Source organism: Alternaria arbusti, assembly GCF_024043155.1.
Source record: "Alternaria arbusti strain BMP 1465 chromosome Unknown scaffold_1, whole genome shotgun sequence".
NCBI lineage: Eukaryota > Fungi > Ascomycota > Dothideomycetes > Pleosporales > Pleosporaceae > Alternaria > Alternaria arbusti.
This window is the reverse complement of record NW_026249941.1, coordinates 3,874,218-3,888,403: the sequence shown is the minus strand read 5'-3', so window position 1 is coordinate 3,888,403 and position 14,186 is coordinate 3,874,218. Positions and strand designations below refer to the sequence as shown.

The 14,186-nt window shown below is 53.6% G+C and overlaps 4 protein-coding genes across 4 annotated transcripts; 1 reads left to right on the top strand and 3 right to left on the bottom strand.

Annotated features, from left to right (window-relative positions):
- Positions 1–880: 880 nt before the first annotated feature.
- J4E86_001410 (uncharacterized protein) lies at positions 881–4,052 on the top strand (the record flags this gene model as incomplete). The annotated part of the gene is made up of 3 exons (XM_051441978.1): positions 881–1,400; positions 1,449–2,973; positions 3,026–4,052. The coding sequence occupies 3 exons, from the start codon at positions 881–883 to the stop codon at positions 4,050–4,052; spliced, it is 3,072 nt and encodes a 1,023-aa protein (XP_051308149.1).
- A 915-nt stretch (positions 4,053–4,967) lies between these two features.
- On the bottom strand, positions 4,968–5,528 carry J4E86_001409 (uncharacterized protein; the record flags this gene model as incomplete). Its single annotated transcript, XM_051441977.1, has 3 exons — positions 4,968–4,973; positions 5,060–5,168; positions 5,260–5,528. 3 exons carry the CDS (start codon positions 5,526–5,528, stop codon positions 4,968–4,970), a joined length of 384 nt encoding a protein of 127 aa, XP_051308148.1.
- A 1,786-nt stretch (positions 5,529–7,314) lies between these two features.
- Positions 7,315–8,869, bottom strand: J4E86_001408 (uncharacterized protein; the record flags this gene model as incomplete). The annotated part of the gene is made up of 4 exons (XM_051441976.1): positions 7,315–7,368; positions 7,432–8,007; positions 8,077–8,676; positions 8,723–8,869. The coding sequence occupies 4 exons, from the start codon at positions 8,867–8,869 to the stop codon at positions 7,315–7,317; spliced, it is 1,377 nt and encodes a 458-aa protein (XP_051308147.1).
- Positions 8,870–9,733: 864 nt separating this feature from the next.
- On the bottom strand, positions 9,734–13,676 carry J4E86_001407 (uncharacterized protein; the record flags this gene model as incomplete). The annotated part of the gene is made up of 4 exons (XM_051441975.1): positions 9,734–10,789; positions 11,888–12,600; positions 12,653–13,381; positions 13,436–13,676. 4 exons carry the CDS (start codon positions 13,674–13,676, stop codon positions 9,734–9,736), a joined length of 2,739 nt encoding a protein of 912 aa, XP_051308146.1.
- Positions 13,677–14,186: the final 510 nt, after the last annotated feature.

Sequence of the window (14,186 nt, the reverse complement as noted above, 5' to 3'; positions counted from 1 at the left end):
TCTCCACTAATCGAGTCGGACGTTGCTGTGGCGCTATTGGGGGTAAGACGGCTGTCTGTTTCTTTGGATAATTCGCGCTTCCAACATTTTTCGCGATGCTTGGCGCCCTGCCGCCGCACTAGGCCCAGAGCGGTTTGAGCAGTTTGCGGGGGACTGCATTTAGCCTTTTCACCCACCGTGGGGAGTCCGCTCCATGAGCCCGTAGACCCGTTTTCCAAGCCCTTTCGCGCTTCGCACCCTGCGTTTCTTTTGGAAATCTCCGTGTGCAGAGAGGGGGATCAGGCGGCTACCTACCTGTCATCAAGGGAAAGCCTGGCGAACTGGCACGGAACAATTTCTGCGTCGTCTCAGCATCCCAGAGATGGTATCCGATTGTCTGGACGCCGAGTTGGTACCAATTAATCGCACAGCGCCTTTGCTACCGACTTTCCATGTGCAGTGCATGGATCCGGATATTTGCATGCTGCACGTGTCCTCCGACCTACCGCCAAGACTGCTTGCTTGCCCTTCTAGAAGTCTTGCAGCGACAAGGCGACTGGCTCATGTACGTCACGTCAATTTAGCCATAGAACAACCGGTCCCGGCTGGGGTAAAGCGACTAGGGTCCCTCAATATCGGGCCGTTGGCCAGCAACTGCATGCTGTTCCTGGATATGCAGTCGCTGCTAGACAGTTCACAGGAAGGTGGTCATTCGATGTACGAACATGCACGATGACTACTCGACTAAACGGTTAGGGCGGTGGGGATCTCTTGGTAACTATGGGGTTACCGTCGTGGCTATCACCGCGGCGTATGGTCTGGGGAAGCCATTCAAAAGCTGGGGATTCTCCGCGTTTTTGTTCACTGTTCAGGACGTTGCTCGACTACTGACCAAGCCATCATGGAGCTCTTCTCTCGCACCGTGGTCAGCGCCCTGTCGCTTTCCATCGCCTTTGCTGGCTCGGCTTCTGCTCTCGAGGCCTTCCGCAAGCCTACTGTTTCTTCTACAGAAGGCGATGGCTCTTCTCTTCTCGCCGCTCGTGGCTCTCCTGTCAGCATCCATGCTGATGCTGCGGATTGGCCTGGTGTTCTGCGCGCTGCTCACGACCTTGCTATCGACTTCGGACGCGTTACCGGTACCAATGGTACCCTTGTGACTTCGGGAACGCCAACGGCTAACGCTTCCATGATCTTCAATGTCACTGGAATCAGCGAAGACTGGAGCGTTAGTGGCAGTGCTGCGTCCAACTCATCTGCTGGCACCATCATCGTGGGAACCATTGGCAACTCAAGCCTGATCGACGAGATGATCGCCAGCGGACAGCTCGACGTCAGCGAGATTGAGGGTCAATGGGAGTCCTACGTTAGTGCGGTGGTGAAGCAGGCTGGAAACATGACTGGCGACGCACTTGTCATTGCTGGTATGTATCTCGAGATTGGTCTTGAAGCTCGACGCTAACTCTTTATAGGCAGCGATCGCCGTGGTGCCATCTACGGTATCTACGATATCTCTGAGCAAATCGGTGTCTCGCCATGGCACTGGTTCGCCGACGTACCTGCGAAGAAACACGACTCCATCTACATGCTCCAAACCACCAAGGTCCAGAAGACTCCATCTGTCAAGTACCGAGGTTTCTTCATCAACGACGAGGCCCCTGCTCTGACCGGCTGGGCCAACGACCGCTACCCTCAGTCTCCGTATGGCGCACCTTTCGGAGCTCAGTTCTACTCCAAGGTCTTCGAACTGCTGCTCCGCTCCAAGGCCAACTACCTCTGGCCGGCTATGTGGAACGGCATGTTCAACGTCGACGATGCCCGCAACCAGCCGCTTGCCGACGAGTACGGTATCGTGATGGGAACATCTCACACTGAGCCCATGGTTCGTGCCACCCAGGAATGGAGTAAGGTCGCCAAGGGTGCCGAATCTGGCTGGTCTTGGGCGACCAACAACGCTACTCTCTACGACTACTTCATGGAGGGTGCCGTGCGCGCTGCTCCCTACGAGAACGTCGTCACTGTCGGTATGCGCGGATACCACGACACTGCTATGTCTTCCGATGTCCAAACCTCGGTCCTTGAGGCCGTGGTCGACGCTCAGCAAGACATTCTCACCAAGGTTCACGGCGACGCGTCCGAGGTTCCTCAGATGTGGTGTTTGTACAAGGAAGTCCAGGACTACTTTGAGGCTGGCATGAAAGTTCCCGACTGGGTTACTCTCCTCTGGACTGAGGACAACTGGCAAAACATTCGTCGTCTCCCAGTTGGCGACGAGAAGAACCGCTCCGGAGGTGCCGGTGTCTACTACCACTTCGACTACGTCGGTGACTCCCGCAACTACAAGTGGCAAGATACCATCCAGCTTCAGAAGACTTACGAGCAGATGAAGTTGGCCAAGGATCGCGAGGCTGACCGTATCTGGATCGTCAACGTTGGTGACATCAAGCCCGCCGAGATCGCCATCAGCCATTGGTTCGACATTGCCTACGACATGGACTCTTACAACCACGACTCAGTGCCTGAGTGGCTCGCTGGATTCGCCGCCCGTAACTTCGGTGAAGAGCATGCTGAGGAGATCGCCGAGATTATGGACGAGTACGGTTTCCTCGCCAACATGCGCAAGTTCGAATGGGTCGAGCCCTCTTCCTTCAGCGTTCTCAACTACGAGGAGGCTGACCGCATCCTCGCTCACTGGAAGTCACTCGCCGAACGCGCCAACAAGGTTAACGCAGCGCTTTCTCCTGAACAGCAGCCCGCATTCTACGAGATTATCCTGCACCGTGTCCTTGCTGGAGGAAACCACGTTGATGTCCAAGTTTCGGGTGCGAGGAACATCATCTACGCGCAGATGGGCCGCAACAGCGCCAACAGGTGGATGCAGCGTGTGATTGATGGCATGAACAAGGATCACAACCTCACCCGCCTCTACCACACTCAGCTCAACGGCAAGTGGGACCACATGATGGACCAGACCCATCTTGGTTACCAAGGATACTGGTAAGTTCTGAATGATCTAGCGATGGAAGTCATGATGCTAACCCAATCGCAGGCAACAACCTATGCGCCAGTCCACCCCCGATCTCCGCTGGGTACAGACTCAAGAACGATCCCTAGCCGGCGACATGGGCATCTCCGTCGAAGGCTCGAATGCCACCATTCCCGGTGATGACATGTGGCACAGTAACGGCGGGGGTTCACTCACCCTGCCGGCCATGACACCCTTCACTCCCAAGCGCTGGATCGAGATCTCACACCGCGGCACCGGCGCCTTCAACTGGAACATCAGCGCCGACCCCTTTGTCACTCTCTCCGAAGCCAAGGGAACCATGCAGCCCAACGACGAAGACATCCGCATCTACGTCGATGTAGACTGGACCAAGGTCGAAGACGGCTTCGGCGCCCAAAGCAAGCTCAACTTCTCCAGCTCCACCGACTTCGGCACGCAGGGTGGAAACCCACAAGTCATGTTCATGGTAAACAAGACGTCCATCCCTTCCAACTTCAACGCCGGCTTCGTCGAATCCGCGGGCCAACTCGCTTTCGAAGCAGAGCACTACACGCGCTCCACCCCTGGTTCCTCCGACAACGAATACATGGTCCTCCCCAAATACGGCCGTACCATGTCTGGCGTCAAGCTCGCGAACAACCTAGCCGAGGGCCTTGACTCCTCCAGCGCACCAAGTCTGGAATACGACTTCGTCACCTTCACACCCACCACCAAGGCCAAGGGCCTCAACGTCACCCTCATCCTCACACCCACCCACAACATCAACCCCAAAGTGCCCCTCGCGTACATCGCCCAGATCGACAACAAAACCGAAGCCCGCCGCCAGTTTGTCATCGATCAGCCGCAGCCCAACTTCCCTGTCGGATGGGGTGTTGCGGTCGCTGACAGCGCGTGGAAGAACACGACTAACCATGGTGAACTTGCACCTGGTAAGCATACTCTCAAGCTGTGGCTTGTAGAGGCGAATGTTATTCTGCAGAAGGTTGTCCTGGATCTGGGTGGTGTTGTTTACAGTCATAATGGGCCGCCGGAGAGTTATCGCGTTGGCGGGAATGCGACTATGCACTAGATAGTGGTGCTAGAGGGGATGAAAAGGATAATATGTGAGATGGATTCAGTATTGTAATGTGTTCATCCGCAATGAGTTGTCGAAACATTTGTGTGTGTGTGTGTGTGAGGTTGTACGAAATGCGATAACAACGGACCGATGCGGTAAGATTAGCTGAGTTGTCGCCATGCCATGGCGGACCGATTCTTGTACGAATGGGGGAAACGCAGCTCGAAGAAGACACAGTATACCTTATATATTGATGGAGAAGTGAATATTCTCATGCCCATGCATCGCTATGCTACACCCCGAAGAAAGACAATCCTGAACGCCAACACAATATGCCGCCACCTATCTTGTATCCAAATTCTCAATCTGCCTCTATACCCTCCAAGTCTCCCATGCACGTTCTTCCCCCTTCCCTAAGCAACACCACCAGCCCCTCCCCCCGCACCCCCAGCACTCCCTCCCACATCACTTGTAGCACCCCCTTTCCCCGCTTTCCTCCGCATGCTCTTACTGCGGTGTGAATAGTAATTGCTCGGTTCCTTCATCTGCTCCTTGTCGAGCCGCTCTTGGCTGGGTTGCAGTTTGCCGTCTGTGGCGCGTTCTTTGACTTTGCTGACTTTGGAGCCCATTGTAGAGGTTGTGTTGGGAGCGTTGGGGTTGATGGAAATTGGTGTGGATGTTGAGGTAGTGGTGGGTGTGGTTTGCGCGTACGGTGGAGAGGTCGTAGAGGGAGAAGAGTGGGTTTGGTCGGATAGGATGATTACACTGGTATCTCGTCAGTTCAATTCCAGCAATAAGTCGCGTGTGCGCATTCGCGTAAGGCTGTCTTCTCAATCCACTTACGGCGGTGCAGGATGAGGTTCCGGTTCCGGTTTACTTGGAGGTCTCGATGTCGCGTCGGTAGATTGAGATTCTTGAAGTGGGCGTTCAGGTCTAGAAATAAGGAGAGAGAGTTAGGAATTGGACCGACAAAAGATACGAGATGGTTGCACAAACTACCTAGGTAAGATTGGGCATACGTACGGCAGGGATGACGTAGGTGGGTGCGGCTGGAATGGCGGATCGGCAGGGTCTGGTACCTGGAAGTGGGGCGCAGGTGCTTTACCGGATTGGGCGAGGATGATGATTCTGGGTTGGAAATGGTTAATGGGGGTGATATTGGTTTGGTGGTAGTCGTCTGAAGATGGTTGAGTTCGAGATGGAGGGGGTGGGAACTTACGGTGGTGCAGCTGGCGGTTCTGGGTCGTTTCCACCATCCTTCATCTCTCCAGAAGTTGAGTATGGTTCTCGGTGTGACATTTGACTTGAGTACTGAGACTGCTGAATGAAGTGCCAGGCAACTCTGTATACTTCGAGTAGAAGCTTGTGTGCCTCTATGACAGAGACTGTGTGTATAACGGCGATGGAAGACTGCTCGATGTTGTTGATAGAACTAGATCGGGCTTGAACGGAAGTCATAGCAAGAGCCGGCGAGAAGAAGATATCCATGATGTTCATTGAGTTGATGGCCCTAACCGTGCCCCATCCCGACTCTTATATATGATATGAGGCCTCTCATCTCAGCACGAGCATGAGCGCATTTCCAGCGATCTCCCACCGACTCACAGCCGGAGTCATGGCTGTCGCAGCACTCTACTCTTTCGATCTCGCCCCATCACCCATCTAGTGCTCATCTAACGAGTAGGAATGGTCGTTTCCACGTTGAAGAACGCGCTAGAGCAACGTTGAAAGCTCGGCCAGAACGTGTAGGGTCGGATATAGGGCTAAGTTTGGTAGCCGTGACCCGCTTGACAGCCTGTATAGGTAGTATCATTGGATCGACCCGGTTTTAGTCAGAGGGAAGCCTGAGGAGGCTCAAGTTAAGCTTTCTGGCATGTGTCTCAGAGGTGACCCGTTTCGGTGTCTAAGTGCGAGGCAGTTCGGTCAACCGAGTCGGCGACTCGGAAGACTGAATTAGGTGCATCAGGCGAGCCATTGCCTTTAGTCGGGTATAGATTCATTCTTCACCTTCAACCAAGCGGATCGCATCGCGGGCGATGCTGTAGTGATGTGGCTGTGCGTGGGATATGGGCATCGTGTAATTTAGCTAGGGCGGTTAGAACTTCCGTTCGTGGGAGGCCTGGTAGGCCGAGCAGGAGGCTTACTCTGGATCGCCACCATGGCGGTGTTGTGCATGATAAGGCCCTCAATCATCTGTGATATCGAGGGAGAGAGAAAGAGGAAATTGCGACATTAGTGACGGGATTGGGGACGTGGAGATGTTTGGCCGTTCGCGCATGGCGCATGGTGCCCCGCTTCAGCCCTGGAGGTCCACAACACCGGGCTGGTTCCTGGCCGTGGCCGCCACGGCCGCCCACCCAATTCCCGCCGCTACTCTGCAAACCCACCAACAACTGCATCATCATCCTCATTCTCAGCACACTCGTGACTCTAGCTCTCTCATCATCTCTCCTGACTAATCGACCTTTTGCCGCGACGTTCAATGCCGCGCCCTTCCTATTGCTCACACGTCTCTGCCACGGCGGGTTCCGACATCCATCTCTCTGGGAGCACCAACGCCCAGATCGACCACAGTGCCAGGGATCATGGGCTTATCTCAGCCATAAATAGAGAGCTTCGCGAAACTCCAGGATTGGTCTCAGGACCAGACTTGTGACTCGTATCACAATCATGTCTGCCTCGCCCTAAGGTGAACGGTCGTTGGGGGCCAATGGCAGTGCACGCGGAGCCGAGTTCCAGGACCACCACCAAGCCTCGAGCAGCCTCGTCTGTGTTACTGCTTATATAATGCACGGCGAACCGACTGTGACGTCTTGACTGGTTAGGAACCCAGCAGGTAAATTATTCCAAAAGATTCCAGACCATTGACATGAGTGCCGATCGATCCCAGCTCCGACCGGTCAGGTCTCTCGTCTTACAGATTAGCACACCGTTTCTACCGCGCATGCATTTCCTGTCACGGGAGCGTCACCCTTCGCGCTTATATATCAGCTCTGACAGCTTGAGCGCAGTATGTCAGTTCAACGGGAGTAGATAAACGTCCGTACGAGCATGCGCAACAGCATGCGATAACATTACCAATACCAAAGTAAACATGACTCCAAACTCCATGGAAGGTCGAAATTCCAAACACTAGTCCATTCTCAGTAGTCCATCAGGCCAAGAAGCTGACAGAAGCACCATCAAGGCGATGTAGACGCGCTACGTCCGATGATCCAGTCTTGTTTCTCGAAACTATCCCGAAAGAAACGCCCTCACATCTCAACGCCAAAAGCTAATCAGCCCGCCACTTCTCAATCACCACACCCATTCCCCTCAAACCAGTACCCTAGAAACAAAGCGGAACCCCAGAATTACAAGTGCACCCGGCCGGACAATTAAACCCGGGCACCGTAGTTTCCGGCTGCGGCGGCTGCGTCGGCTGCGGCGGGTTCGTCGGCGGCTCAGGAGCCGACTCATCAGGTCTATAATTCTTCTTGAGCGCCTCTACAATCAAATCGCCCATCTCTTTATGCCCATCCTGCGTGGGATGCAACGTCCTGGCGATACGCCCATCTTTACTACCACTCCCACCATCTAGAGGCTGCGGCTCAACCTTCCATTCCATCCATAGACTCGAATTCGCAGGGTCGCGAAAGGTAAGGACGGTGTATTGATCCTGCTGCACGGCTTCGCCCTCGGGGTAGCCATGTAGTTTCTCGACGATATCCTCGGGTGGGCCAGGGACGCCGGGGTCGTCGCTAGACTCGTACGTAGTAGCTTGTTCGCCGTCGTGGATGGTGACGACGAGCCGGCCGGGGTTGTTGTAGATGTGCACTTTGGACCCGTAGTTGAACTGCGACCACCAGCTGTGGCCTGGTTCGCAGAAGCGGTGGCCTTCGAGGGCGGGGTTGATGTCGATGTATTGGATTCTTGGGTCGTTGTATTGTTCGACGGAGGAGCGGATCGCAAGGTTCACGGCGTCGACCTGAGGAGGCGATGTTAGCGGGTTTTGAAGATGGGAGAGGGATGGTGATTTCATGTGAGTAGGCCTTACTAGATCGTTGAAATCCTGTCGCATCTCTTTTTTGACTGTCTGTGTCTCGTTTTGCCTTTGGTACTGTACGCCAAAATCCCAGTCATTGCACGCGTCGTCGAGGGCGAAGAAGCGCGCATATCCTAGCATGAAGAGAGTAGCGTCGTTACCACCAACAGCAGGGTGGGCTCTCCACATGTCGATAGTATCCATAACGGCCTGCTTAAGACCTCCTCCGACTCTTCCTCGTACGAACTTGATCTCTTTCCTACACAATCCCGTCGGATCATCAGCATTGTCGTCTTCGTATTTCGTGCCATAGTCAATGCTCCTGTTCGAATGGAAGAGGCAGCTATCGGCCATGGGGTAGAAATCGGCGTTGTTCCCGCCGGCTTCGAGGAGGGTCATCTTGGGTCGTGTCAACTTGTCCATTTGATCGTGGATGTTTTGTCCCAGATGGGCGCCAGAGCAGGCTCTGAACTCGAACAGGGAACCTTGGTCTGGGTTTGGCGTCCAGTCTTTGTATCTGTCGTTGACTATGGTTGACCAGGCGTACTTGTAGCGCATGCATCCATCTTCGTTTCCGTCATATGCGGTGTCGTCGCTCCATTGAACTCCGCTCTGTCTTGTCTTAGTCAATGCGTGGCTTTGGGGTAGAATTACGTACTCCCCATGAGTCGCCGATGGCGGAAAAGATGAACTCATTGTCTCTGGTGATCAATGTGGGGTTGAGGACCGCGCCCTGGGGGTAACCCAACACCGTCTGTGCCAGTAGTACTGACCCAAGGAGGAGATAATTCTGATACGTAAACATGTTGAAGAGGAACCTGTGTAGAAGAGGAGATGAGGGGAGGAGCTGGTTCGGTGTCTTCATCATCCTCTCTCTACGATCTTCTTATACCTTTTCACCTTGAGCATGTCTTCAAGGGTCTACTGTCAGCAGTGAGCATATACGAGACCGTCTGAGCAGACTTTTCGATCTCAAACCCATCTTCAGGAAGCGGCACGGATGTCATCAATCGGGCGTACTTTTTGGGGTCTAAAGACGTCCGTTCACGAATGTTTCAATGCTCGGTTAGGATATTTCCATCATTGTACAAGTTGTAAGGGCCCTAACCCCTACGAATCTGTCAAACAAACCAACCACCAGGAGGACGAGCCGCTGATCCGAGTCGACATCATGACAGAAGCCAAGATGGATGTCCGTCCGAACGTCACCCATCAATAGCCTGCGCGCAGTTACGCTGCATGGGGCCATTAACGCCCGGCGCTTCGGTTGAACCATCTTGACACCTGGGGTCGAACAAAGCCTCGCTTGATGGCCAGAAACGTAAGCAGCAAGGCGGAGAAGCGACAGGGCGGTAGCAGTATTGATTAGAACTACCTTGGTTATGAGGCAGACAGTCGATCCTGCGTGAGGCTGTGGAGACGCACCAAAATATCTACTGAGTAGGCCTGACCCCAATGCGAAACCTTCATGTCAGTTCTGGCGATCGGGCTGGACGCCCAGAGCTCAGCAAGGTTTATGGCGCGTTGTTGTTTGGCCTTGCGAAACATGTATAGCAGTCTGTTGGAATCACCCATGCCCGTTGATCGACAGCAATAACACATGATTGATGTATCTATAGAAGGTCATGCGCACGGGCAATGATAACAGTATAACGACCAAATACACTACTCAATCATCCGTATCCCAAATACCCAGTGTAACATCCATCATCCCCCTCAATTCAACAACCGCTTCCATCCGACTTCCCGCGCCTCTCCCTCTGACAGCCTTAACGAACCCATCACCTTCCTCTACCTCATCTAGCGCACTTCCCCCAAACTTGATCGAGCCTTTTTTCCCATACGCATCCATGCTCCCAAACCAACTGAACGGATACCGCAGGTACAAATCACCAGTGCCGACGTAGTGCGAACTCTTCGTACTGAGAAGGGGATCGTACATCTCATCCAAGAGCTCTCGGCCTGCGTTATCCAGACGGAAAACCGTATTGCCATACAGTGATGTCGTAGAGATCGTGCTTTCATCATCCGGACTCACGGCAGCAAATGGTCGTAGATACGCTTTTATGTTGCCGCTGATACTCGCGAGACTGGTATAAGAGCCATGCGGTATCTCCGCGACTATATTGCCGTAAGCCGAGTGAATGTTCGTGTAATGTGTAAAAGGCTGCTGTGGCCAATATGCCCAGAGCGCAGCGACGTTGATGTCTCCGCTGACTGTGTATACCGAGATGGATTCTAGGCGCATCGGTTTTCCAATGAACGTATACCGCGGTACCAGCATCAGAATGATCTGCCCGCTTTCGCTGTGTATCTTCATCGTACCTTCGCACCCGTACCAGCCCCACATGACTCCTGTTGTTGAGCTGGAATCGATGTTTTGTGGATGCAACGGGTCCTCGCCTTTGCCGCCTTCGTATGTGTACTCGCCGTGCGAAGTGTGTGTGATGAGGTTGTTTATCTGCCAGGCCCAGTAGTGGATCCATAGATCGAATGTCTCGGACCTGATCTCGAGCATATCCAACAGACGTACAGGTAACTCTGGACGGAAGTATATCACGACTTTGATTTCTGTACAAATGTCTCCGTCATCGTCGGAGGGAAGGTAGTCCAGGCTGAGGCTCGTTGCAGTATGGTTGTAAACAACATTCTTGTAGTCTGCAGTAGAGCTGGAATTGATTTCGAGCCGAACTTCGATATCTGAGGTCTGGTCGACGTCGCCTTTCTGGACGTGAATTATACCAGAGAGACGACCGCCAATTGTGGAATTGGATGAGTCGGATAGACGCCAATGGGTTTCAGCTCCGTCGCTGTTCGAAATGTTGAAGTCGAATGCGCGCGTTTCAGAAGAAACGATCGATTCACATCTGGCGTAGTTGATGGTGGCCGGTTTGGTGTCGTATACAGATCCGTCAGAAGTCCTCGTATGGCCGAGAGGGCACACATTCCAATACAGCAATGCTATCGCGAATACGAATAGCCCTAGTTGTGGTACTCTCCAGAGTGGACGCTGTCGATATGAGGGACCTGATTCCTCTCCGGGGAGCTGTATACTAATCAGCGTTGATAAAACGAACGTGTAGAGATACTAACCATCCGTACTTCACGCCCGCTCGAACCCGCCTTCATTGCCATCTCAGTCATGGTTGCGTCCTGCTGTGAGTTCTTTGAATAGAGGCAGTAAAGGAAGAGACAGGATCAAACGAAAGGTATCGCAAACGACAAGCAAAAGCAGTTAGGCAGCAACCGCGATGCCATGCTGACTGTGAAGACGCCCGGTGCCGCGCCGCACGCGGTTTCAGAAGTCTGCGACGCGCCACAACGCAGACGCCGGCACGAGGCGGACTGCACGCCTCTGATCAGCACTCTAAATAGCTCATCTTCATATTTGAAAGACAAGTCTGCGCCCGAGACGCGCATTGTGATCATGTACGAGCGGCATCCTTCGCGCTTCAGTTCCGCCCCCACATGCTAGCAGTAACAAGGCGAACAAATGACGTCACAACAACACGATGTACAACCTGGTCATCACGATCAAACTCGAATAGAAGTTCATGAATGCTTCATCTTGAAGACTTTTTCCTTAGTGAGACTCTACCTAATCGTGCTATTCGGTCAGAAAACTGCCAGCACTCGGCTGCTCACAGGATTGCTCAAACACACAGATGCCAACTCCGACGCCGACGCCAGAGAAATATGCACCAAAGCTCATGAGAGTCCGCCAATCGTTTCCTCGCTCGCCTTGTTGAGCGTTTTACCATTCAGGACGAGGTCGCGGCAACATGAGGTAGCCTTGACCATCGTGAGTGAGTGGGCAAGGGACAAGAGGGCAGTTGCCGTTCTTGTACTTCAATGAGCACATGAAGCGCAGGCACTCAGTGTTGTTCTCCATGCAGGGGCGACACTTGGTACCGCTGTCGCATCGCTGGTCCAAGGCGTAACACTCCGTGCATGAGACGACGGTCTCGGGAAGCTTGACGTTGGCGCGCGGTGGGACGACATGGATGGCACCACGGAGACGCTCACCGTTCTGGCTCAGGTCCATGATACGTGCGTCCTTGCTCTTGAGTTCGTCCTTGACTTCCTTGAGCTGGGTACGCTGGCGATCGGAAAGAGTGGTCATTTCACGAAGCTTGCCCTTGATGTCCTCGATGGCGCCGCGGTTTCTACGTTGCTCTTGGGCGTCGGTCAGCTCGAACTTCCGGACGACAAGCTCTTGTCGCAGATCAGCTATGGTCTTCTCGCGTGCAGTCGCAGCGTCAGCAAGGTTTTGATTCTGTAAGAGGTAATAGTCGATCATCCGCTGATGGTCGGCTGCCTTCTGTTGCTCCTTGATGATGAGATCCTTGTGCTCCTTGACGGTTGAGCGGGTGGTCTCCATCTTACGGTCTTGAGCCTCTATGGCCTGCTTGAGCGCTGCCAACTCGGCATCTTTGGCGGCCAACTTGGTGTCTATAGCGGCCAACTCGGCATCCTTCGCGGTCAACTCAGCATCCTTAGCAGCCATCCTGGCGCCATGTACACCGACCTTGTCATCTAGCATGTGTTAGCTTAGGCACCCTTGAAACAGTATAATGTTGGAACTTACTTCTGGGGTTTGCCTTGTTGATCAACGCATTGCGGGCACCTAGCTGTTGATGTTTCTTCTTGAGTTCGACCTCCTTGCTTGCGATCTCAGCGTCCCGCTTCTTCATCTTGAGCTCCTGCTTCTTGATCACGACGTCCTTCTCTGATAAAGCGCCAGACATTGCGGCATTCTGGTTCTCGGTGGACTCGATCTGGAACTGGACAAGACCTAGCTTCGTGGCGATCTCCGTGTTCTCGTTTTTGAGGCTTGCAGTGCGTCCCTCAAGGACCGCGATCTTGTCCTCTAGCTCTTTCTTCTTGTGCATATCCAGCTCGTGGGCCGCAAGATCGCGGATCTGCCGATTCGTTCGTGCAGCCGCCGTTTGGCCGGGTCTGAAACCATAGACGGGATGCTCACCGGAGTCTGTTGGGGTCGGGGGTGTATCAGGTCCAGTAGGTGCGGATGGCTCGAGAGTAGGGACAAGTGGCGACGAGGAGCGGCGATCAGATCGATGATCGGACTCGCTGTCGGCGGTCTTGTCGTAGTCATTGATAGTATCAATCATACTCTTGAACTCCATCCTGTTCTCGGGGATGTACTCGGGGATCGGCTGATCTGACCTAAGGGCGGAGGTCAAGGGCTCTTGCTGCTCTTGCAGGAAAGAAGCCACAGACTCTGGAGCCCTGTACGGCTGAGCCAACGGGGAGAAAATCTCCGAACTTGAAGAAAGACGTGTAGCAAAGCGAGGGACTAGATGTGGTCAGTCAGTCATATGGTAATGTAAATATATATTTGGTCACTCACCGCTGGACACGGTTGGCAGCGACACCGGGCGCGGAGCTGATGAAGGGACTGGTGTAGAAGACTGCCTCTGTCTCATGAGAGTATCGAGACCTGCGAAGTGGTTGCGGGGAGGCGACCTTGCGCGGTTCTCCGAGAGAGACATGCGGCCGACGAGACCGTTGGTACGGTGAATGCCGTTGATGCCAGTGGTGTTCTGAGAGGAGGTGCCCTCGTCACTGAGGTCGATGAGGTTGCCCGACATGTTGCCAGTGGTTGGTGGTGGTGATTGGGAATGGGAAAGGATGGGAAAACACAGAAGAGCTATCCATTGTTGTGGAGGATTTTGTTTTGATTGTGGGGAGGTGAGGTGAGAGACAGCAGTCACAACAACGCCAAGCCAGAGACGAGCGCAACAGGCAGGCACCGTGACTTACACAACAACAACACGTTGCCAGGCCCGTGCGCAAGATAGCAAATTGGGCTCGAAAAATGGGAACGACAGAAGAACATGCGAGGTGACTGAAGATCCCTACATGAAGTGACTAAGAATTCTTACGACGACTATACGAAATGAAAAACCTTTGATAACCACGTGAATGTATCCAAACCTACCCCCAAGCCAGACGCGGTTGCAATGCTACACATGTCGCAGGCGGATAGCGAAGCATATACCTTTGTGCCAGGGCTTGGTATATGAAAGTTCTCATTACCAAGGAGAAGGTACACCTGTCTAATATGCTCTTTCCGGTCTGAAAGTGCCAAAGAGGCGATG